Raw genomic sequence first — 25,219 nt, 5'->3', positions numbered from 1 at the left:
CCAACCAGTCCATCCTAAAGCAGATCAGTCCTGGGTGTTCATTGGAGGGACTGATGTTGAAGCTGAAACTCCAATACTTTGGCCACCTGATGCGGAGAGCTGACTCATTTGAAAAGACCCTGATGCTGGGAAAGATTGAGGGTAGGAAGAGAAGGGGATGACAGAGGATGAGATGGTCAGATGGCATCACCAACTCGATGGACATGGACATGGGTTTGGGTGGACTCCATGAGTTGGTGATGGACAGGGAGGCCTGGCGTGCTGCAGTTCATGGGGTTGCAAAGAGTCAGACATGACTGAGCAACTGAACTGAACTGAACTGAGGGAAAGCATAATCAATACAAAGGATCAGATACTCTGTTCAACTCTCATGCTCTTCCACAATCAAGATCATATTTGAGGTGAAATGAAACTGTTGATAACTTTCTCTCATGTTATTTAGAGAATCCTGGGATAGTCAGCTACATACTTAACAGCAGTGATTTTGGAAGTGCCCATGTGTATTTGGTTAAAAATATCTTTCCCAGTGGAATCACTTTGTGTCTGCTAAAAAGCTTCATGATTAGATTTATTTCTGTGGGTTATGTCCAAAAAGCCCTTTAAAAAATGACTGCATACATAAAAATAAAAAATGGTAGATTATTTTTATTTTTTGCCATAAAATTTAATTATTTGTTTTCAGATGGATCAGTTCACCTGTTAAGGCCCTATGGAAATGAATAAAGGATACGTACATTTTGACAAACAGTGGATATACACCTGACCACACAGGACACAAGTTGAGAAAAACAGATCAAGGGAGTATACTGTGTGTAACGGAGAAAAAGGGCTTCCCTGGGGGCTCAGTGATAAGGAATCTGTTTGCCAATGCAGGAGATGTGGGTTCAATCTCTGGGTTGAGAGGATGTCCTGGAGAAGGAACTGGCTACTCACACCAGTATTCTTGCCTGGAGAATCCCATGGACAGAGGAGCCTGGAAGGACAATCCATGGGATTGAAGAGTCGAATATCAACAATGGAGAAAAATGAAGGTCCTTGAGAGGTGGGCAGGGTTCTTTAAGAGAGGAAGTTGGAGGAGGCAGGCTACTTTTGCTTTCTCAACAGTTTTGACTGTTTAATAAATTACAAAGTAATCCTACAAATGGTCTGGCAAATTTCTTCTCTCACTTATCTTGTTTAGAGACTTGATTAGGTTTTAGTTCTGTATTTTGTTTCTGGGTTCTTTCATTCTGCCTAATATTATTCATACAAAGGGTCTCAGAGAACTTTTGTTTATTTGCTATTTAGCCACAAATTACTTACTCTAAATGGAAAAGAGAAGAATCACAGTTTATAATTGAATATATTAAATATCTCATCACTTTTTCCCCTTGAATTGTGTTTATATGTGTAGTAGAGATAAGCATTTCCTAGTTAGAGTGTTTTCATCCAAAGCATATTTATTTTTCAAGCCTTGAATGTCAGTGGAAAGCATCACATACAAAATATTTCTAATTATGAAATCCTGCCAGTCTGATTTAGGGACTCAAAAGAAAATGACAGAACCGAAGGAAAAAGTCCATAGATGTAAATGATGGGCTTATGTTCTGGGATGAAACTTGGTAAAAGTAGTTTACTAGTCTGAAGATTTTTCTTTGCAAGATAATACTTGAAAGGAACGTTTAAATTAGGAGTTCAAATAGACTACCTCTCCTGCCAGAAAAACAGCTTGTTGCATAGACATTACAGCAGCCAAGAGACCCGGATTCAACGCCAAGCCCTTCAAGTTCAGCAGGGAAAACCACAATAATTAGTCGTGTGTTTCTGGAGCTCTCTGTACCTACATGGGTGGCTGCCTTGAAGGCAATAATAAAACATGGTTTGAATTATAGATTTATAAAGCCCCAGCAAATAAAACACACACTACTGGATTTATAAACATTACTGAACAAGTAGGCAGTGAAATTCCCTTGTTTTTCTCCAAAACCTCTTTTATAAAAATCCCATTACATTCTTTCTGCTAAGAATACAAAAAAAAAAAAAAAAAAAAGACTGCGGTGAGCAAAGCTATGGGAGTGGTATAATACGTCTTTTCTGGACCCCTCGGTTCTTTCTATAGGCAACTGATTTCTCACAAGTCTGAGGCTCACTGTGGGAGTGTCTCCCTAGAAATGCTGCAAGCAGATGTCACTGAGTCTGGGGACTCCCTTGGGTTTCATCTGGGCCCAGGATGCACACCACAAAAAAGTGTTTCTTCAGGGTGTTCCCCCAGACACTAGTTTCATGGGCAATTATTGGGTGTTAACCTAAAGAAATGGGTTCTGTGGTCAAATAAAGTCAGGAGATGCCAGACGAAACAAAACTCAAGGCGTTGTCTTTTTGCAGGACTTCTCAGAGCTTCCAATAAAGTGATGTGTGTTGTAAATCACTAAAAGGAAAATAGGATAGGCCTGTTTACCACAGAAAAAGACGGGATTAACATCCCAAGGGAATGATTGTATTGAAAATGGTGTTATGCAGAGAGCAGTAGAGTAAGTTTTGGATGGTGGAGTAACTTTTCACTCCGGTCCTAACCGAACACAAATTATCTTCCTTTTGAAAGTATTTGTAAAGAGAAAAGAAGCAAAAATGAAGATTATAAAAATAATTATTTAACACAGAATTTATGAACAAAGGGTAGGAAAATGAAATTTGTGAGGCTTAAATTTGAATTCACTGGTCAAATCTGGGTCTGTGACCCAGTATTTAATATAAGAAGACCAATATGTAACTAATTTATTCAAACAGTTATCATCATTCATCTTAGGGGGAAAATAACATTTTATTCAAGGCACTCTCATAATTATGCTTAATTTTAAAACACTCTTTTCTACTTAAAAAAATTGCAAAGCTTTAAAGCAGTTATTCAAGATGAAGCTGTTGCTGAAGAACAATAATATGTTAATTGGTGGAGGAGGTATTCCTTTTTTAGTGACAATAGAGACAAAATAATTAATCTTGCCATGTTAGATCCTTTTTTCTTATCCCCCGTAAGAGACAACACTTTGTCTCTCTGTTTAAACATGACAGAGCAGCATTGTATTCAGAGATCCACTTGAGAAAAGTCACAATGTGCCACATGTTATCTGCACATTTTTTAAGTGTCACAATGGGAAATGCAAACTTAAAAAAACAGTACCTTTAAAATCGGTGTAAAATTCTCCCTGGAGAACAAGTAAAAAAATATCCCAACAAAATACCAAATTATACTGAATGACTCGATAGGAGTTTTTAATTAGATGTTTTATACATTAGATGTTTTAACAGTAAGCAGATAAAATATACAACTAATTATTTTATATCAGCACCAAAGACATGTATGGAACATAAGGTCTCTAAAACTCTTATTAATGGAGAAGCATTGAAAATTAAGTTTCTATTCCAGCCTATTCAGCACAGACCACACTATCTTGTACGTTCTTGTCAACTACTTAGGCAACTTACACAAAGTTATGTGGTGGTGAGGGTTCCTAAGAGGGAAACCAGTGTTAGTTTTATTATTACCTAGACTCCAGTGAACAACACAAATTCCTTACCTGCTGCATATGACAGGCGGATTCAGGATCTGAGGAGAAAGATCAGGGGCACTCTGTGTGTAAGCTAAGGCCCGGTGAGAACTTAGGCCTGATTTGGCAGTTGCCTCGGAAGACTCTGGAAACTGCACTGAAGAAAGTTTGCTGACTGGGCTGCTGGCGGGGGTCCCGTGGAGAGGTGAAGAACAGGGTGAGGAAAGAGGTGAAATTTTCACTAGGGAACCTAATAAAGAAAGAGAGAATTGTTAAGTCTTAAGTAAATGTCTTTGAAAGTCAAACTTGCAGCTCTTAGCCTTCCCTTTGGATTCCTTTTAACTCAGGAAGGACCATGTGAGTCCTCAGACCACAGGGCCGGCCTTCTCTGCAGACAGGCTGCTCAGCGGGGGCATCACCGCAGCATGAAATATGAGAAATGAATCATCACGAAAACTCAGTGGCAATGCTGGCAAGTTCAGTTAAAGCCCTGGTGTCCTGGAGTAACTTCAGGACAGAAAGATATTATTTTCTAATTTTTATTGGAGTAGAGTTGATTTACAATGCTGTGTTAGTACATCAATGTGAATTAGCTACACACACACACACACACACACACACACACACACACATATATATATATCCACTTTTTTTAGATTCTTTTCCCATATAGGCCATTGCATAGTATTGAGTAGAGTTCCCTGTGCTATATAGCAGGTTACTATTAGTTACCTATTTTATATATAGCAGTGTGTATATTTCGATTCCAATCTCCCAATTTATCCCCGCCCCCTTCACTTATACTCTGGTGACCATAAGGTTGTCTACATCGGCAACTACATCAAGCATGTTCATTTGTAACCTCCCCTCCCTCCTTTTTTTTGTAGTTTCCACCTATAAGCGCTATCATATGATATTTGTCTTTCTGCAGAAAGGTATTATTTTCTCCTCTCATCTTTGTTTCTTCTTGGCATTCTGACCTGATGATAATAGTTAAAAATTTCTCATATGTTTGCCTTCTCTTTGGTTATGAGGTTTTTAGTAGCAACAGGATCTGCCGTAGTTTTCAACATTACTGTATGTGGAGCAGAGTTTTTTGGCAGGCATTGGTTGCCTAGTGGTGGTGATGGTTTAGTTGCTAAGTCATGTCTGATGCTTGTGACCCCGTGGACTGTAGCCTGCCAGGCTCCTCTGTCCATGGGATTTTCCAGGCAAGAATATTGGAGTGGGTTGCCATCTCCAGGCAATCTTCTTGACCCAGGGATCAAACTTGTGCCTCCTGCGTCACAAGCAGATTCTTTATCGCTGAGCCACCACTGGTTGCTTAAAATATGTCAATGAAGAAGATCCATTTTTGAGGGGCTTTATTAACCATCCAGATTTTCAGTGAAACTAACTTTTGTGTGTCAGAAACTGTTTGGATCAGCAGCATTTCTGAAGAAAACATTGAAAAATGTAACATGATCCATTTCAGATGAAACGATGGCCTCAAGCTCAAATGATAAGTGTGGACATTTGTGCCAAATTGTGTTTACTCTCGGTTGTGAAAATTTTAAAGAGCACTGGCATCAATTTCCAAGCGCTGACGTCTGAGGACCGGGATGATGTCTTTTGAAGTTACTCTCTCCAAATACAGAGAGAGCAGTCTGCCCTAAAACTGAAGGAGAGAGAGAGAAAACTTCTAAATAGCCTCCTGCTTACTATTTCTCATGACTACATGGCTAAACAGTCTACTGTAAAGCAAATAAAATGAAATCCTTAAAAGTCAGTTTTCTATTGCTCATCACTCTGGGGAGATGTACAGTCAGCGATATTCACATCACTGAATAAGATGTGTGGTGACCTGGCAGTTGGCCTAGTTTGCTTCCAACGTCCAGTTCTCTCAAAAGTTTTATTTGTCACACCCAGAGGTTTTCTGGTCCACTGAAAGGAATATTAGGCTTGTTGACGGGCTTTTATAATGTTTAAGTTTCTTGTTAGCACTGCTATTTCTTGTTTTGTCTACTTTAAAAGATAAGAAATTATACTCTTCCTTTGATTAAATGTAGAGGCCAGTTACCCCTCCAAGTCCTGTTCTCAATATTTCTATGGATTCCTGATCAACAGCTCAATGCCAGCCTATGTTGAACAAATGAAACCACTTTGACCCAGGAAGATTAAATAACTTCCCCAGGGTTACAGTGAGAGGAAATAGAATATGGAGTGGGCCTAGCATTCTTGGTAGATTGTGCTTTATTAGCACATCATTCTATCAAAAACTACCCAACAAGGAAGGAAAATTTATTACCTACTAGGTTCCATCTGTTTTGCTCTTTATAATCACATAGCTTATGGTTTTCATTTTGATTTCTATTTCTATTGAAAAGATTTATTTTACCAAAGAAAAATCAAAGTGTTAGTCGTGTTTGACTCTTTGCGACCCCATGGACTGTAGCCCACCAGGCTCCTCTGTCCACTGGATTCTCTATTCAAGAATATTGGAGTAGGTAGCCATTCCCTTTTCCAAGGGATCTTCTTAACCCAGGGATCGAACCTAGGTCTCCTGCATTGCAGGCAAATTTTTCACTGTCTGAGCCACCACTGACAAACTATCTCATATAATTTCCTGAACCAAAAGACAACTAAGTACACTAGATTTTTAACTCACTGTTTCCCAACCAACCTATCGTGTGCAGCAAATAAGTTAAAAGTGTTCTGGAAGCACTAACGGTTTTACATTTTTTATCAATTTGAGTGCTCCAGGATAAATTAAATTTTACTATGATCACTAATGTAATTTTCTTATCATTATTATAAAATAAATACAATTTTCACAAACCTCTCAATTCTTTTCATTTCACCACAGCTATATAACATCATATTTGCACATATCATTATACAAATATATAAGCTCTCATATAAGAAAGGTTAGAAAATGCTAGTTTAATTTATACTGTTTATTAAATTAAGGCTGACTGAGTCTCCAGATAATCTTAGAAAAGCAGCTTAACCATTAAGGAGTTGGGTACTAGTTTGATGTGGTTTAAAAGTTATCAAGGTATTTGCACAGAGTAAGTATCCCAATGATCTGTTCATTTAACAAATATTGATTGTGTGACGCATGCCAGGGAGTAAAGGATGCGGTAGTGAATGAAAGAAAATTCCCTGCTCTTGGAGCTTTCAGGGGAGACAGAAACTAGAGAAAGAAGAGAAGGAGGAAGAAGAAGAAAGCAGGGTGGGGAAGAAAAGAAAGTCAGGGAATTTTAACTGATATAAAGAAACTATTATATAGAGTGAAGTAAGTCAGAAAGAGAAAGACAAATATTGCATATTAATGCATATATATGGAATCTAAAAAGATAGTACTGATCACCCTACTTGCATAGTAGCAAAGAAGACACAGACACGTTGGATACAGTGGGGGAAGGAGGAGGTGGGATGATGAGAGAATAGCACTGAAACACAAACATTACTATATGTAAAACAAATAGCTAGTGGGAGTTCGATGTATGATGAAGGGAACGCAAAGTCAGTGCTCTGTGACCACCTAGAGGGGTGGAATGGGGATGGAGGTGGGAGGGGGATCAAGAGGGAGGGGACATATGTATACCTATGGCTGATTCATGTTGATGTATGGCAAAAACCATCACAATATCGTAAAGTAATTATCCTCTAATTAAAAATAGACAAATATATACACACACAAAAATAAATATATTTCATACCCAGAAAACAAATAATGCAGAGGGGAGAGGATCGAGAAGGACAGAATGCACTAAGGGTAACATTTGAACAGAGACTTGATAAAATAAGGAAGACATATAGATAAGTATTGGGGAAAGCATGTTCCAGAAAGAGGGACCTACTCAGGGGTTGTCAGAGGATCAGTTAGGAGGTCAGTGTGACTGCAGGTTAGCAACGAGGAAGGAGGGGCAGGGAACATGGTCAGAGTGATGGTAGGGCAAGGTTGTGTGGGGCTGGCCAGGTCATGGCGAAGTTTTAATTACTGCATCTTTTTTTTTTTTTAAGGAATTATCTTTTTTGTGCTGGTGGTTTTTTGTTTGTTTTGTTTAGCTGCATTGCAAGGCATGAAAGATCTTAGTTTCCCGACCAGGGATTGAAACCGTGGCCCCTGCAGTGGAAGCACAGTGTCTTAACTACTGGATCACCAGGAAAGTCCCAGTTGGGTGGTGCTAAGTGGTAAAGAACCTGCCTGCCAATGCCAGAGACATAGAGATGCGAATTTGATCCCTGGGTCAGGAAGATTCCCTGGAGGAGGGCATGGCAACCCACTATAGTATTCCTGCCTGAAAAGTCCTATGGACAGAGGAGTCTGTTGCCTACAATCCATAGGGTCACAAACGATCCATACAGTCCATAGAGCAGGACATGAATGAACGACAGGGCGCACACACACACACACCAAAGAGACTCCTGACAGGCGCCTGGCTGGAATTGCTGAAATTCTGCATTAGGCAATTTCTTAATTATCCTGATAACTAATTGTGAGTTTGGGGATAGTTTCCTAGCACTTTTTAAAAGTAGTTGAAAGCCTGTGGGAACATGATCCATTTCTGTCTGCACACAATATATTTTCTGAAGGCAATTTATGAGAGGAGTGATTTTCTTCATTGTTGATTTTTAATAGCTGCCAGCTGATTCTCTCAGAGACACGCAATTCGCTCTTAAAAATACAAATTTAAAAATCCACTCAACGATTTGGGTTCTTGGAACTCAGGGATTAACAAAATGTAAAACAAATAAGCAGAACTAAAGACTCCAGACTTACTGCCTGGGATGAAATGTCAACTGAACCTTGCAACAGAGGAAAAACACTTTGCTTCTGCAGGGCTGTGAGGTTACGTGTTTTGAACTATCTGAACAAGCAGGGGTCTTGGCAACTCCATGAAAAGCAAGAATATTTTTACTCTGCAGGTGAGAAGATAAAGGCATAAACACATAAATTTCTTTTTCCTCAAGCCAAACTATTTCTCAGTGTGCCTTATCATGGCTTACTTAAAATTTTAAAAGCAGAAATGGTTAGGAATGCTGTAGAAAATGGCCATATATTTACATATATTAGTCTTCAAATAGCAGAGATGACAAGTGTAGATAATAACCAAACAAAAGAAGTGAAAGTGAAAGTTGCTCAGTCATGTCTGACTTTTTGTGATCCATGGAATTCTCCAGGCAAGGATACTGGAGGGGGAGCCTTTCCCTTCTCCAGGGGATCTTCCCAACCCAGAGGTTGAACCCAGGTCTCCCACATTGCAGGCAGATTCTTTACCAGCTGAGCCACAAGGGAAGCCTAGGAATATTGGAGTGGGTAGCCTATCCTTTCTGCAGAGGATCTTCCCGACCCAGGAATCCAACCGGGATCTCCTGCACTGCAGGTGGATTCTTTACCAACTGAGCTATCAGGGAAGACTACTCTTTCTTAAAAGGAGAGACTGCAAATAAAATTATTTCACAGAAAAAGGATATTATTGTATGTCATCAAAAACAAATTACTTTATAAGATTATTTAAAGTGTATTCATGTCTAAAGTTAGAGGGGTAGAATTGATAACCTCTGAAGTCTCACCCAATCTTATGTTACACAAATGCACACACACACATACACATGAAGGGACTGAGATAAATATGCATGCTTTCAAACATATTTATCTTCATTTTTTTTTTGAATAATTTTAAGAGACTCCAGGAAAAAGACCCAGCTCATGAAATACAATTCTTTGGATGATTCAGACCACTCTACTCTAAAATACTTAAAATTAAAAATTTAAATATTAAAAACATAACTTTACAAAGTTCTAAAGTACCAACTCCTTTGAGTAATTGAGTCTTTAGTTCTCTGCTCCTGAGAACATGAGAAAATGTGTGTCAAGACACAAGGAACTTTGGGCAATCAAAAAAAGATGATAAACAATACTGGAGGGAAATGATTTAAATGAATCCATCTGTTTGTGCTTTAAAATTCTGTTTAATTTTCATTGAACAAAAAAGGGACCAGCCTGTCTGATAAATACATGCCTCTTCTCCACACCCACAGGAAAACAGCTCCAATATTTTTCCAAAACAAAAAATAAAGTTACACAGATGCAAAAAGAAAAAAAAAAAAAAAACACCACCAAAATCGCAATGCCATAATTCAAGTTCTCTCTTATTTCAAATTTTCTATAGGCAAAACTCAGTCTAACTTTTAGGTGTAGTGATATCTGTAATCATTGCAATAGGATTATCAGAATTATAAAATTTATAAGAATCTGGAAAGGGAACAACTCACTGCAGCTGTGATAAGCATGAATCAGAGAGATTTCAAAAGGAGAATGACAGGCATTTTTACATATTCAGTGACTCAGAAAAGCAACACAGAAATATAAATTACATTTATATCTCCTGTTTTCAGGCTTTAATCAAAGGACTCATATGCAATTTCACCCATTTATTTTATATTAGTTACTGCATAATAATTGGTTGTGTTTCAACTGTTTAAATGAATACTGATGGATGGAGCCAAAGGACACACTGTTTACTTGATTTGTGCAAAGAACAGATTTCATTAGTCCCATCTCAAAACAGGTCATTTATCTTCCAGTGTTTCTGTACACTAAGTTTATGCTTGCATCCCCCTATCTTTTTTGCCTACTGCTTCTTACTTTTCTCCTCACACTTTATTTAATTCCATTTCCTTACTCTCTTGGACACATAAAGGGGCTTCTCTCTGCCTCTTTCCACATTTTCTTGAAACCTGGGGCAGGGGTGGGGGGTTGGGGAGGTGGGTGTAGCAGGACATCACGTTCACTTAAATCACATCTATTTGGCAAATCAACCCCAGCCTGCCATCCATGTAGGGAGATGAGTTCCCAAACAGAAGGGCCCATCTGATCAGGCAGAACTGTACCTGAGTTTCAGCTCTCTTGATTCTTGATGGATAGTTTTCTTCCTTTTGGCAGACTTTCAGGGACTTAAACTGAGTTCAGCATACACAGGATACAGGCTACTTTACATTTAGCTCTGCTGTGAGAGCAGTCTAAAGATGGAACAATGCGAAATCCTTCCCAAAGCAATCAATGACAGAGATGTTTTATGTACTTTAAGGCAAGAATGTGGGAGGGTCTTGCTGTTACTGTGACTCGCGTGTGTGTGTGTGTGTGTGTGTGTGTGTGTGTGACTCAGTCGTGTCCGACTTTGCGACCCCATGGACTGTAGTTCACCAGGCTCCTCTGTCCTTGTTATCTTCCAGGCAAGAATACTGGAGTGGGCTGCCATTCCCTTCTCCAGGGGATCTTCCCAACCCAGGGACTGAACCCACATCTCTGCATCTCCTGCATTGGCAGGCAGATTGTTTAACACTGGGCCACCTGGGAAGCCCAACTCTCATCTCTACTATCTGCCTTTGTGGTATCTTCTGTGGAGCCTCTTTTCTTTCACATGTTGCCCTTCTTAAGCACAGGCATAAGAAGTCAGGAGCAGGACACAGAATCTGAGGTTGTTCCTCAAGTCTGTCTCATCATTTGTTCTGTTATTTCCAGGGAATACACTAACCATTAATTTCTATCTTCTTGATCTTATCATGTTGGTTATCTTAAGAATTTTAATTTCATGACCCAATGAAGAAACCGAGAAACAGAAAACCAAATCCTGTCATCATCTTATCCTCAGCTAGGGGCAAGACCAAAAAAAAAAAATCCTATTTTCAAGTTATCTCAATTTGTCATCCTCAATTTTTTTCTAATAACTCTTTAGGACAAGAAAGAATTCTGTATCAATTATGTGGCCTTGGGAAAGTTACTCAATATTTCTGCTCAGTTTCCTCATCTGAGTCTGTTTTATGAGCAATACAAGAGTGCAGAACACTTCAATTCATCCTTCATCCCTTGAGTTACTTGTTATTATTGTCACATATTTTAATTCTTTTCCTTAAAGATCTTTTAAAAAAATACCTACAATCTGAAAATATTGGGTTGGCCAAAAAGTTTGGGTGTTTCTGGAACATCTTATAGAAACACCCAAACGAACATTTTGGCCAACTCAATACTATTATTTATGCATATGGTGTTTGTTTGAATGGAATCATGGTTTCCTAATTTATCTGTCCATCATTTCTATTATACCTGACAAATTTTCCTCTGCTCTACTTTTTCTTTCTAGAATATATCCATCATACACTTCTTTAGTTAAGATCTGGTAGGTTGGTAAAGTTGTGACTTGCCTGAATATGTCTTTAATTAATTCTACTCTTTTGAAGCAGATTTGCCCAGTGCACAATTTTAGGTTGACTATCATATTCTCTCAAAAATTTGAAGAAAACATTTTTCTGTCTTCTGACTCCATTTATATACAACAGCTTTGCTCTCAGACTGACTGAAGGGACTTTTCTCTGGCTAACTTCAAGATTTTTTTCATCTCTGACATTCTGTGGTTTCACTATTCTGTGTCTATGTTTAGATTGTTTTTTTCTTTGTCCTTTCCTCTTCAAATAGTTTGTTTCCTATCCTCTACTAAAACTATGATTATGTATATTAAACTTTCTAATTACTCCTCCTATGGCTCTCAGAATCTATTACATTTTCCAGCTTCTCATCTGAGCTTCATTCTGGATACTTTCTTCACATTCTCTGCCTTCCAATTTACTAATTCTTCAAAATTTTAATATGCTTTTATGCCATTTAACTTATCATATTTCCCTGATTATATTTCCAAAAGTCATTTAGTTTCCCTGCAATCCCTCATTTCTATCTTTTATTCCCTCGTGTTTTTCTTCAAACACCTGAGTATTTTTTTGTCACTTAAATAACTTAATATTAAAAAAAAAATATTTGCCTACACAGAGTCTCAGTTGCAGCATGTGGGATCTAGTTCTCTGACCAAGGATCAAACCTGGGCCCCCTGCATTGCGAGCATGGAATCTTAGACACTGGACCACTAGGTACATCCCACTCAACACTTTTAGAGATCTGTACAGTTGTTTTCTTGTTTTTTCTAACTTGTGTTGTTTCCTTGTACGTTTATAGAGATCTGGTTTGTAAGTTCCAACTGGTTTGAACTTTATATGTTGAAGCTGCATGGCTGTTAACTGCTGATACTGATACTGAAGTTGAAAATCCAATACTTTGGCCACCTGATGCAAAGTACTGACTTATTTGAAAAGACCCTGATGCTGGGAAAGATTGAAGGCGGGAGGAGGAGGGGAAGACAGAAGATGAGATGGCTGGATGGCATCACTGACTCAATGGACATAGTTTGAGTAAACTCTGGGAATTGGCGATAAACAGGGAGGCCTGGCGTGCTGCAGTCCATGGGGTCGCGAAGAGTCGGACATCCGAGTGCCTGAACTGAACTGAAGGGGTCCTTCTGAACTAGGGTCACTTGTTGTTGTTCACTCACTCAATCCTGTCTAACTCTTTGTGACCCCAAAGACTGCAGCACGCCAGGCTTCCCTGTCCTTCACCAACCCCTGGAACTTGCTCAAACTCATGTTGACTGAGTTGGTGATGCCTTCCAGTCATTTCATCCTCTGTCATCCCCTTCTCCTTCTGCCTTCAATCCTTCCCAGCATCAGGGTCTTTTCCAGTGAGTCAGCTCTTTGCATCAGGTGGCCAAAGTACTGGAGTTTCAGCTTCAACATCAGTCCTTCCAATAAACATTCAAGGTTTATTTCCTTTAGGATCGACTGGATTGATCTCCTTGCTGTCCAAGGGAGTCTCAACAGTCTTCTCCAACACCACAGATGAAAGCAAGAATTCTTCGGTGCTCAGCCTTCTTTACGGCCCAACTTTCACATTTAAACACAACTACTGGAAAAACCATAGCTTTGACATACGAACCTTTGTCGGCCAAATAGTGTCTGCTTTATAATACACCTAAGTGCCCCTTTAAAAGTCTCAGGTTTAATGTGGAACGCTCAGATTCAGGTCTTCCACCTTGCTTTTCTGCATTTCTGAGTTCATCTGAATTTACCCTCAGTGCAATCTCTATTTAAGTATTTTCCCACACCGTCCTGTTTCTGACCCTCATGAAAGATAAATTCTAATCCTCAGGTCATGAATGATTTGTAAGATACAAAAGAATAATAAATATTTCTAAAGAGCAGAGAGGACCAGATTAATTTCTGGAAAACCAGATTGACTTTTGTGATTTCTTTCAGCAATTCAATGCCAATAAAATGGTATTTTGTGGAGGAAGTGTCTTTCTATGCTCACCAGTAGAGATTTAAGAAAAGTATTTGTCGCTCAGTCATGTTCAACACTTAGCGGCCCCATGGACTGTAGCCAGGGTCCTCTGTCCATGGAATCCTCCAGGCAAGAATACTGGAGTGGGTTGCCATGCCCTTCTCCAGGGGATCTTCCCAACTCAGGGATTGAACCCAGGTCTCCTGCATTGCAGGCAGATTGTTTAATAGCTGAGCTACCCAGGAAGAATAGTTTCAACAGTTACCAGTATGAACTAGGTGATCAAAGGGCAAAGTACTAAATTTTCTCTTCTAGATGGAAGAAACAACAGAAGTCCTTCCTTAAGTTGTGCTGTTTGAAATAAAGCTTATAAAAAAAATAAAAAATAAAATTAAGCTTATATTCCAAGGTCGCCTCTTAAAATATTAGTGGAATGTGAGTACTGGTTCTCTAACCCTCATAGAAACACTACCATTTCAGGACTTCTGCTTCTGGCTATAATGCAATAATTTGTAGTAAATCCATCTATTTGCTCTTTGAGAACAAATAGAAAAGCTGAATTAAAAATTAAAAAGTTATCACGGCAAGGCAACCAACTTGGAGAGATAGGTTTCCAAATAGAAGAGACCCTCAGAAGCATGAGCCAAAACCCTGCAAAATATTCTTCCATCCAGAGAATTATTTATTGACCACTGGCAGGGAACAAAAGGCTAAGAATCCAGGCAGACTGATGCAGCTATTAGGAAGGCAAGCCAACAGAGCTTTTAGTAACGTCATAAGGCTGATGACACAAATCCTGGAGTTTGGGGCTGCCATGGCAGCCAGGACTTGAATGTCTAGCAGCCCAGTGGGAAGAGGGCAGCTTTCCCCTTGAGCCATTTGGTGAATTCCTGAGCTGCGATAAAGGCAGGAGATTAAGAAGCTAAGCAGGGAGCTACTGAAAAATCTCAGCAAGGCTTTCTACAATGCTGAGATGAAAACGTGGAATGAGAACATTCCAAGAAGGAGTTGCTGTTACTGTTTAGTCGCTAAGTCACGTCTGACTCTTCTGCGACCCCATGGACTATAGCCCACTAGGCTCCTCTACCCATGGGATTTCTCAAGCAAGAATACTGGAGTGGGCTACCACTTCCTTCTCCAGAGGATCTTCCCAACCCAGGGATAGAACCTCTGTCTCCTGCATTGGCAGGCATATTCTCTACCACTGAACCAACAAGGAAGCCTCCAGGAAAGAAAGGTCAGAGGAAATACGCCAGACACTCAATAGGGATTTAAGGATGAGGCCAGTTTGGAGATCGAATCTGACAAACTATTTCAGTTTTGAGTTATCACAGATTCTGATTAAATAAGGTCACCTTCCCTGAAATTATTCTATAGATACATTCCTACCTGAAACTTCATTGATACCTAAACTCCTTGCCAAAGCTCCTGGGTTCCATCTGGCCTCTGTCTACGGATCTGCTTTCATCTCCCTCTCTGCATTCACAGCTCTCCCTTTCTGCTTGATGGCTTTGCCAGTCATCATTTAGAATCTTAAGTTGTTGAAACTTTCCATCCACATGTTGGATCTTATATCTCTTTAATTCTTTGAAAGTTTTCCCTCACTTTCTTATCATAGCCTTTAGCACACTACATATACACCAATAGCTTATACTCTGTATCAGTTTATACGCTCCACTTGAATGTAAGTGAGAATTCTGTGAAAGGAGAAATAGGGTCTGGCTTCATCACTGCCGTATTCCTCAAACTATTTCAGTGTCAGATAGTATCTCTGGACAGTGAACACTCCATACATATTTATTAAGTGACGCTTGAAGGAAAGAAAAAACTGATACTTAGAAGGACAGAGGGTACATTGACACCAACCTGAAAAACCCCATGCAGATCCTAGACGAGAAATCACATTAAGTTTCATTCTGTACCTGGTTTAAAAGAGAAGGAAAACCTCCCACCCATGTTACTCCTGGGTTTTTTTGGTTGCTGATATTTGAGGTTTTTCAAAGGGCTGTCAAAGGTACTGAATTGTATTTTCTCTGAATTTACATACCTCTTCTTTTTGTATTTTTATATTGGGAGTGTGTGCAGGTAAGTGACATGGAGCAAGAATTTCTTTGAAAAATTATAGTGTGTATAGTAAATGAAGCATTTCCTAGAACTTATAAATATCATACTTCTGGAAAATATTTTCTTAACAGACACTAAAAATAAAATTGAAATTTCATAAGTACTTCATTAGCTTTAATAGTAATAAGATAAAGCTTGCCTACTCAATAGTTACACTGATTTAATATTCATCCAGTAAGTTCAAGATGGGACTTGAACTTTAGTGCAGCTATCTTAAAAGAATCTGCATCATCCTATAAAGTGGAAATTTCAGTAACTATTGGTTAGTGAGGGTTTTTGTTTTTAGAAGAGTCAAACCAAACACATCTGAGTGTTGCGACACTTAAAGCTTAGTTCATTCCATGATGGCACACACAGTGAGTGTCAGCTCTTTCCTCAGTAGGTTCTTTACCTGGTCGATTTTGCTTTTTAGCCTTTACATGGTTAGAGGCAGAAACAGCGTAGGATGAAGTGAAGGATCTGCTTTTGGTGAGAGTCATCATCACTGGGTTTTTCCAAGAATCTGGATTAATAGCACTGCAAAGACAAGGTATAAAGAAAAATGAAGAAACTATCCTTTGATTATTGGGGCAGACCTTACCAGAACCCAACCATTATTTTCATAATAGACGTTCCAATCTGAGTCACGGTCCAGGTTCAGTGACAGAACCACTTGACTTCCAAGTGACAAACTAGGTTATCTGAATTCAGTCTGAGTTACAGGGTCAGAGGTCACACTCTTCAAGGATACCCGGTTAACCAAGAAAAAAAGAGCTTTACTGTTCTTTCAATTACTCAGTATCCAACACCTTCTCATTCTATTTCTATAATCATGAAAATCATCCCCAAAGATCTTCTAAAAACATGGCAAACTAACTTTACGATGCAGGTGAACTTACATTAGGTATGAATGACATGATGCTTTCTTATATACTTTTTAATTTATTATTCTTGGTGTAACTAAATTAAGAAATTCAAGTACTTATCATTCAAAGACAGTATTCTTGCAGTATCTTGAAGGAAAAGGTTAATAACAGGTCTTTAACCAATCATTTATTTTACTGGTGATACCCTGTAAAGAATGGAATGATGAGACAAATTCCCTTGTAGATACCTAATGGACCTGCTACTAAAGGTAGCACTGATGCTATTTAGTAGGAGAAAGGTAATGGCAGTGAGTCTTCACTCGAGGGAATGCTTTTAGCAGGATATCCTTGCTCTGTCTAGGTATTATTGTAAATAAACCTGGAATCAATTTAAATAAATTTAAATAAATCATAAATCAATCTGGAAGGCTGGGATGGAGAACACCTCAAAAGATCCATGTAACTAATGGATATAAATTTTAGAGTTCTTTAACCAAAATTTATCTGTAGGCGCTGCTCAAAACCTTACATTCTGAATCTGAAACAGAATCTATTGAAATCTGAGAGAAAAAAATATTTGGGAAGCCATATAGACTGTCTTGGTTTGCTCCAAGGGAAAAGTGTATAGTCTACAGCCGTAACACCCTGAACACGTCAGATCTTGTCTGATTTCAGAAGCTAAGCAGGGTAGGGCCTGGTTAGGACTTGGATGGGAGGAAAAGTGTATGCTTTATGTTTTGGCTTGTGTTTTGCTAACATCGGTGTGTTTTCAAGCATTAGTAAATTTGGTAATGCACAAAATCTATAACTTGCATGAGTGTAATTGGACAATTTGATCCTTGGCCAATCTTAGATTGGCAGTGTAAGCAGGATGTACCTGGTCTCTCTGGGTGGCTTATTGTAAATAAAGCTGAAATGGATGGAATTATGGGGTTGTTAATGAGTAGAGATTGTCATGTAAGCTATATAGTTAATGAGGTATAATTTGGAGGAATTCTATAATCAAAATAGTCAAAGTTGTGGTTTTTCCAGTAGTCATGTATGGATGTGAGTGTTGGACCATAAAGAAAACTGAGCACCGAAGAATTAATGCTTTTGAACTGTGGTGCTGGAGAAGACTCTTGAGAGTCCCTTGGACTGCAAGGAGATCAAACCAGTCCATCCTAAAGGAAATCAGTCCTGAATATTCATTGGAAGGACTGATGCTGAAGCTGAAACTCCAATACTTTGGCCACCTGATGCAAAGAACTGACTACTTAGAAAAGACCCTGATGCTGGGAAAGATTGAAGGCAGAAGGAGAAGAGGACGACAGAGGATGAAATGAATGGCATCACTGACTCAATGGACATGAGTTTGAGCATGCTCTGGGAGCTGGTCATGGACAGGGAAGCCTGCTGTGTTGCAGTCCATGGGGTCACAAAGAGTCAGACACAATTAAGCTACTGAACTGAACTATAACCAAAATGGCATCCTTTGTGCAAGCACCATGATGTGCGTATTGCTTACAATTCTGCATATTAAGTCCAAACCAGAACATGTGCTAAGGTGAAATGACAGGACTTTTAGGGTATGCTGCAGTACCAGTTTGAGACCTCTCAAAGGGGAAGATGCTGAGCATTTGCGTGGCTACTGCCTCTGTCCTTTGATTATTAGTAAATTTACTGATGGGAAAGGTCTGTTACCTGTGTTCAGTCTTATGTGACAGTCTGCTACTAATTACCTCATTTCATCTCTTGTATTCTTTTCAGAGAGATTTTTTTTCAACTGTTGACCCAGGTATTTTAAAATTTCATCTTTTCTCTTTACTTTAAAAAGCATTTGAAAAGTGGAATGAGTGACAGCAATTATCAAATACAATTAAGGATAATATTTGTTTCATATCCTTCTTGGAAATCTCATTCTAGGCAATTCACAAATGTCTGGAATTCTGAAACAATAATATCAAAGAAAACTTTGAATCTGAGATAGATAACTATATCAACTATTTCCTGATATCACTATTCCCTGTCAACTACTTTTGCTGGATTGATTGATGTATGAGACTTACTGTGAAGACACTGTATGTAATGTTTATGTGGCCTACCTGTCTTCTCAGCATACTGTATAATAATCAGGTTGTGACTTTTCTATGCAGGCTTTTAAAAAGACCTTAACATTAACTGAATTTATTTTTTAATACTTTAAAGAGTTATATTATTAAAAGTATATTAGTCACTCAGTTGCATCTGAGTCTCTGTGACTCCATAGATTATAGCCTGCCAGGCTCCTTTGTCCATGGAATTCTCTAGGCAAGAATACTGGAGCGGGTAGCCATTCCCTTCTCCAGGAGATCTTCCTGATCCAGGGACTGAACCCGGTTCTCCTGCATTCCAGGCAGATTTCTTTAGTATCTGAGCCACCAGGGAAGCCCTCTATATTATTAAAGTTAGCTCAAAACTGTCTGCTTCTATTTTATATTTCTTTAATAAAAACATTTAAGATAGGCTGACTTTGAGAAATTTCATAAAATGCAATAATGGAGCATCTTTAATGTGTGGGAAGTTAATGAACTTCAAGATTAATAAAATCCTAGCCATATATCCTTTCTTAATACAATAAATATTAATTTCTTATGAGATATTGTCAATAAAAATGACAAATCAATATATATGTGTGTATATGTGTATGTATGTCAATATATACACATACATATACACTTTATAAATTATAGGTACTTTCAAATGTATTCCTTTGTGTGAGTCTTCAATAGTTTTCAGCTCTCTATTGGTCTTTGCCTTTGTGATTCCTATTTAGATCTTATTAATATGTAATGATTTGAATTCCAGTGAAAAAAATGGCTTAGGGGAACGTCTACTTGGCCTTCCCACACTAACACAGCATGCAAAAACTATCTATGTGTTTGCTGTGGAAGACCTCAACCCTCTTCTACAAAAGTGGATTTTATCACCTTAGTTTTACTCATAAAAACTTCATCCTAGGTCCTAAAAGTCTTACCAGGTCCTAACAGTTTCTTTTACCGAGTTTACCGCCTGCTGTCACTTCCATGGCCAATGTGGAAGGCTTAGGTTATGATTCACTTCAGACTTAAAATTTCTCTCAAGCTTACTTTTTAAAAAAATAAAGCACCTATTGGTATTCTTCCACTTAATTTTATTCCACTTGTCTCATCATTCCTGCTCTCCTGAAGAATTCCTTCTGGTGGGTACCAAGGCTCTGGCTACACATCTCTGAGTGGTGGGGTCAAGATTCTTCAGACTCTCAGTCCAGTGCCTTTTGACTCAGCTGGATTTAAAACCACCCAGGAGTAAATCGCCCAGCTATGTACCTAAAGGAACAGAAGTTGAGGACTGTTTCTACTTTTCACTTCCTACTCGTTCTTCTTTTGATCACTGCAGTCCTCAAAGAGCCTCAATAAAAAGACGGACATGGAAAGGAAGAAATTTAAAAGGACTGACAGAGAAGAAGCTTCAAAGATTAAAACTCAAGTCAGTTTTGAAATCAGTCAGTTTTAGCAACAGGTCTCCTAACTGAAGAAGGTTTTACCTTTGGTTTATTAGTAGGGCTGGAGATGTTCTGAGGCCATCTTTTCACTATTTTCACCCACAACAAAGGATGAGTCAACCCAAACTAGCTGTGTTTATTGGTGGTACCATTGCTACTTACTGACATATGGTTTTCCCTTAAAGGGCTAAATTCTCTTCAGAATGAATTTTATTAATATGTTTTTATAATGGTGAAAAAGTTGTATTACTCTCAGATGTTATATCAGGACTTTTAATAGGATAGTGAAATTAAGGAAGAGTAAGTTAGTGGAAAAAGCATACCTAGGCAGGACATCTATGAGTACTTCTAGGACAAAGGGAACGAGTGGGATCGTATGCCATTCCTTTTCTATTTTGAAAATAGTTGAGAAGGAGCATTTATTTCATAAAACAGAATGACAAAATCCTTAGGAGTTAAGCTCATAAATGTTTTTGAAAGTCTCTTCCTCATGTTGACTTCAATTTCAGCCTCTAATCTCATTTAACTAAGAGAAGAGAGGAGTAGGAGAAATGAAATTTGATGAGAAGTAACACATAATAACAAAAAGAAAGGAGACATTTAAGAAAGCTTGAATGGATTTTTGATAGAATCACTCTATGGATAGTAAATAAAGGATCATGAACTATACTATGACAGGAATCTTGGCAAGGTGCCCTGGTAAAATAGACAACCTCTCTAAAGATATATACCAAGAACATAAAATTCACATTTTTAAGCAACAAATACATAACTATAATTTCCTACTGCTTATCAGTATTTGCTGCTGTAAAAGTCAACAACAGTCAATATTTTCATGGGAAAATACTATTAGTGACCTATAATTTTGAACTTCAGGAAATGTTCATGAAACAGATTAACATTCTCCTATGGTGATGTTTCGAAGTTTCACAAACATCCAGGTGATAAGACAGAGTGGAATTATGTGAATTCATGTAAAGAAAGAATCATTCATGCTTGCTTCTGATTCTATAGGTTTATTAAACCATCAATAATATTTAACATGAAAGAAACCAATTATGTTTTTAAGTAAGAAAGCAAGAAAAGTTAGCAGTCATTAAAAATTCTTAGGATTTGAAAGGTTTCCATTTCTCTGCCAATTTCAGAATGGGGCTTTATATTCAAAGTCAAGGTCAAAAGAAAATAACTTCTAGTACTGTCATCATGTAGTTCAATACAGATGTGGTAATTTTTCAGTCATTAGATCATTAATAAAACTGATGCAAATGTTTCAAAAACCTGAAATCACATATGGTAAATGTTCTCATAATTATTATTCACATAAAGTATGCTATTTCTATGCCAAATAGAAAAGGACAGACTCAGTAGTTTCTCTGAAAGAATTTCTCTCATGATGATGTAAAAACTCTTTCTAGATCTTAGTATTATTTTTTCCTTAGCTTTGGTAATTCTGATTTTTCAACCACTTTGTAAAATTAGAATTAATATTCTAAGTAATTATATTCTATTTATTTTTATTGAGGTTCAAAATATAACATGATATTTGTTTTAGGCACCTAACATAATGATTTGATATTTGTATATACTGTGAAAGGATCACCACAATGTGCTGTATGCTCCATTGCTCAGTTGCATCTGACTCTGTGACCCCATGGAATGTAGCTCACCAGGCTCCTCTGTTCATGGGGATTCTCCAGGCAAGAATGCTGAAATGGGTTTCCATTTCCTCCTCCAGGGATCTTCCCAAACCAGGGATTGAACCCAGGTCTCCTGCATTGCAGGTGGATTCTTCACCACCAGGGAAGCCCAAGAATACTGGAGTGGATAGCCTATCCCTTCTCCAGGGGAAAGTCTCAACTCAGGAATTGAATTGGGGTCTCTGCATTGCAGGCGGATTCTTTACCAGCTGAGCTATCTGGGAAGCCCAATACATCTAGTTAATATCCATCTGGTGGCTTAGATGGTAAAGAATCCACATGCAATGCAGGAGACCTGTGTTGGGAAGATTCCCCTGGAGAAGGGAATGGCTACCTGCTCAAGTATTCTGGTCTGCAGAATGCCATGGACAGTCCATGGGGTCTCAACACACATATTTGTAAATTTTTTTTTCTTCTGATGAAGACTTTTAACACCTATTCTCTTAGAAACTTTCAAATATACAATATAGTATCATTAACTATAGTCACCATGCTGTACATTCCCATAGCTTACTTATTTTATAACAACAAGTTTTGATCCCTTTCACTCATTTCGGTTACCCTTAACCTCTGCGTCTAACAACCACCAATCTGTTCACTGTCTAAATAAAGTTTAAGTTAAAAACTGTTTGAACATATTTAGTTGCTCTCAGAATGATCTACCTTTGATCTGATTTTCTGCCCTTCAAATAATGCCAGGAGAGCTGGTCTGGTGAACTGGGGGAAATCTAACAATCATTTGCAAATGTTAGGCTGGATACCTTTGATGTAAAAATCCAACACAGATCTCAGTCCAGGTAAAATCTAGTCTGTCTTTATTCTGGGTTCAACTCTACCCATCCAAATTTACAGTAGCAGACATCACTTCAAGTCACTGTCCCCATTTGTACTTAAGGCCATACAACACCACTTAAGCATAATTATCTGATATCAATCCTTATACTGCTCTGGATTTAAACCAAACACTTTTTTCATTTTCAAAGCGGGCCTCAAACCACTATATAATCTGTAGGGCCTCCCTTCCCCTGTAATTTTTTTTGCCATATATTATAAATCTTTATTACTGATCATTTTTCATAATTATCATTTTGGATGCTACTATATTTTACTTTATATGTATGTATATATATATATATATTTTTTTAACTTTTCATTTTGTACTGCGGTACAGCCAGTTAACAATGTAGTAATAGTTTAGGTGCACAGAAAAGGAACTCAGCCATGCATATACTCGTATCCACTCTTGCCCACGCTCCCTTCGCATCCAGGCTGCCACATTACACTGAGCAGAGTTTCTTGTGCATATGCAGTAGGACCCTGTGAGTTATCCATCTTAAGCACAGCAGTGTGCACCAGTCCATCTGAAACTCCCTAACTGTCCCTTCCTTCCATCCTTCCCTGCCCCCTAGAAACCGTAAGTTCATTTTCTAACTCTATGAGTCTATTTCTGTTTTATAATCCCCTGTAAATTTATAATTAATTTTTGATAAGGAACTTCTCCTAGAAACATGAACCCAATAGGAACATCACCTAACCTGGATGAAGGTGCTTCATGCAGCTTGATGCTGGCACTTCTGTCCCTCCGGACCGGGGCAGGCTCCAAAGTGGGCAGACCTGTGGCAGAAGTGGTGGTGGTCCAAGTTGATGAAACTCGTCTCAGCAAACCAGGGGGCAAACTCCTCCTCAGGCGCTGGGAAAAAGGAACATTGATTTTATTACCAAGCATATTTCCTATCACTAACTTCTATGTAATATAATGAAAGAAAATGAGTTTTTAATTAGCAATGAATATATTAAACTATATTGGTTGACTATCATATCTCTAAAATTTGGGCACTCAGAAATTCAATAAGGAACTCTGGCCAAAATCAATGAATATTATAAAAATAACATTTTGGAACCTTCATTTCAATGATTATATAAAAATGGGATTATGGGAAATGAGAGTCATTTACTTTTGGGGCTAATTTTATTGTCATATTCATCCAACAGGGCTTACATACCTATAAATATTAATATATAACTTATTATGAGCTGCATTTCTATTAACTAGCACAACTGTTGTTATACCAAAGTGTTTACTGATTTAATTGATTTAATCCTTGATTTAGAAATGACGGGACCTAAGGGTAAGAGTGTAACTCACAAGATGTACCACTTCTCATGGTTAATATGACTTAAGACAGACAGGCATTTGGGTAATGTCATCAGGACATCTTTTTTTTTGAAAGGAAAGTATAATTTCTACATACAACCGATAAGCCTGATACAGAAGAGGCGACTGGGACAGACCAGGAGTGGGTGTGAAGAGATGGGGAAAGGTGCAGCAAGAAAGTGAAGGAGAGCAAAGAGGAAGTGGGGGTGCTTCATCAGGCAAACCACCATTTCCCCCAGCCCCTCCCAGGGAGGAGAATGCGCCCAAGTCTCCCCAGCCTGCCCTCCACTCTTTTTCTCTTCTGGTCCCAAAGGAAAAGCAGTCTGCTGACTAGGTCTCCTCCTTGACCAGCTCAAGTTTAGTCCATAACCAGGTCTTTGGGACGGAGGGCCGAAGTTCTCCAGGAACCTGAGTCCCTGGAACTGGGGGTTCCCCTCCATGTCTGGTGCACTGTGAGGATGAACACCTCTTAACAGAAGACTCTGCTAGTCGACCTGTGATTCTCTTCTTTGTCATTTCTTCTCCTACCTTAGCCTAAGTGGGATTTGTGACACCCTCAGCACTCAGGCATGATTCCGAGTTCACCAGCATGAACAATGACCCTCCAAAGAGAGTCTTAACCTTAAAAATGAAAGGGAAGGTAATCTAATACAAATACAGCAATCGTGATGAGGTAGGAGCTCATTATTATTGGTGACTCTGAGAAGAACAATTGTGCAAGCAGAGTTTAACAAAGAGTCTGCTCTTCCTGAAGACAGTAAAAGCTTTGGGAATTAAGTATATGGCACCTTGGGATTCAAGGAGAACTCTGATATTAAATAGTTTCCAAAACCTCTTAAAGATATATACCTTAGGAGGGAATTCAACAGGAAGAGAAAATGTCAAGCGATGTAATATCAGGATTCTTGTCTGTAAATCTGTCATTGACTCTGTGCCTACTTTGAGACCCAAGGGAATCAGTTTCTCTTTCTACATCCATTTACTTTCACATCATGCTTAGCCCTATCTTTCTCAGAGAAGTAGATGTTCCAAGGAAACTTAAAAACACCTAATTGACAAAGTTATCTGAAGGACACAGTCCTGAGTCCAGAGACCCACAATGGCAAGAACATAGATGTTACTGACTGACCATGAGCTCCAGGGCACAGCTGCTTATTTACCAAATAAAGAACTGTGCTGGATATACCTGAGACCATTGAAATTCTGATTATCTTCCTTG

General features: G+C 38.5%; 1 protein-coding gene across 1 annotated transcript in view; it reads right to left on the bottom strand.

The window, feature by feature from the left end:
• PDE3A (phosphodiesterase 3A) overlaps nt 1-25,219 on the bottom strand; it is a 350,559-nt gene that overhangs the window by 36,175 nt on the left and 289,165 nt on the right. Inside the window, exons 4-6 of the mRNA XM_020869501.2 lie at nt 23,381-23,535; nt 16,193-16,317; nt 3,555-3,774 (exon numbers count right to left, since the gene is read on the bottom strand). Of these exons, the coding sequence (XP_020725160.2) occupies nt 3,555-3,774; nt 16,193-16,317; nt 23,381-23,535 (500 nt within the window). The remainder of the gene's footprint in view (nt 1-3,554; nt 3,775-16,192; nt 16,318-23,380; nt 23,536-25,219) is intronic.

This window comes from Odocoileus virginianus, chromosome 23, assembly GCF_023699985.2.
Source record: "Odocoileus virginianus isolate 20LAN1187 ecotype Illinois chromosome 23, Ovbor_1.2, whole genome shotgun sequence".
Lineage (NCBI taxonomy): Eukaryota > Metazoa > Chordata > Mammalia > Artiodactyla > Cervidae > Odocoileus > Odocoileus virginianus.
Note: the sequence above shows the minus strand (reverse complement) of the source record. Positions and strands in the feature narration are given on the sequence as shown.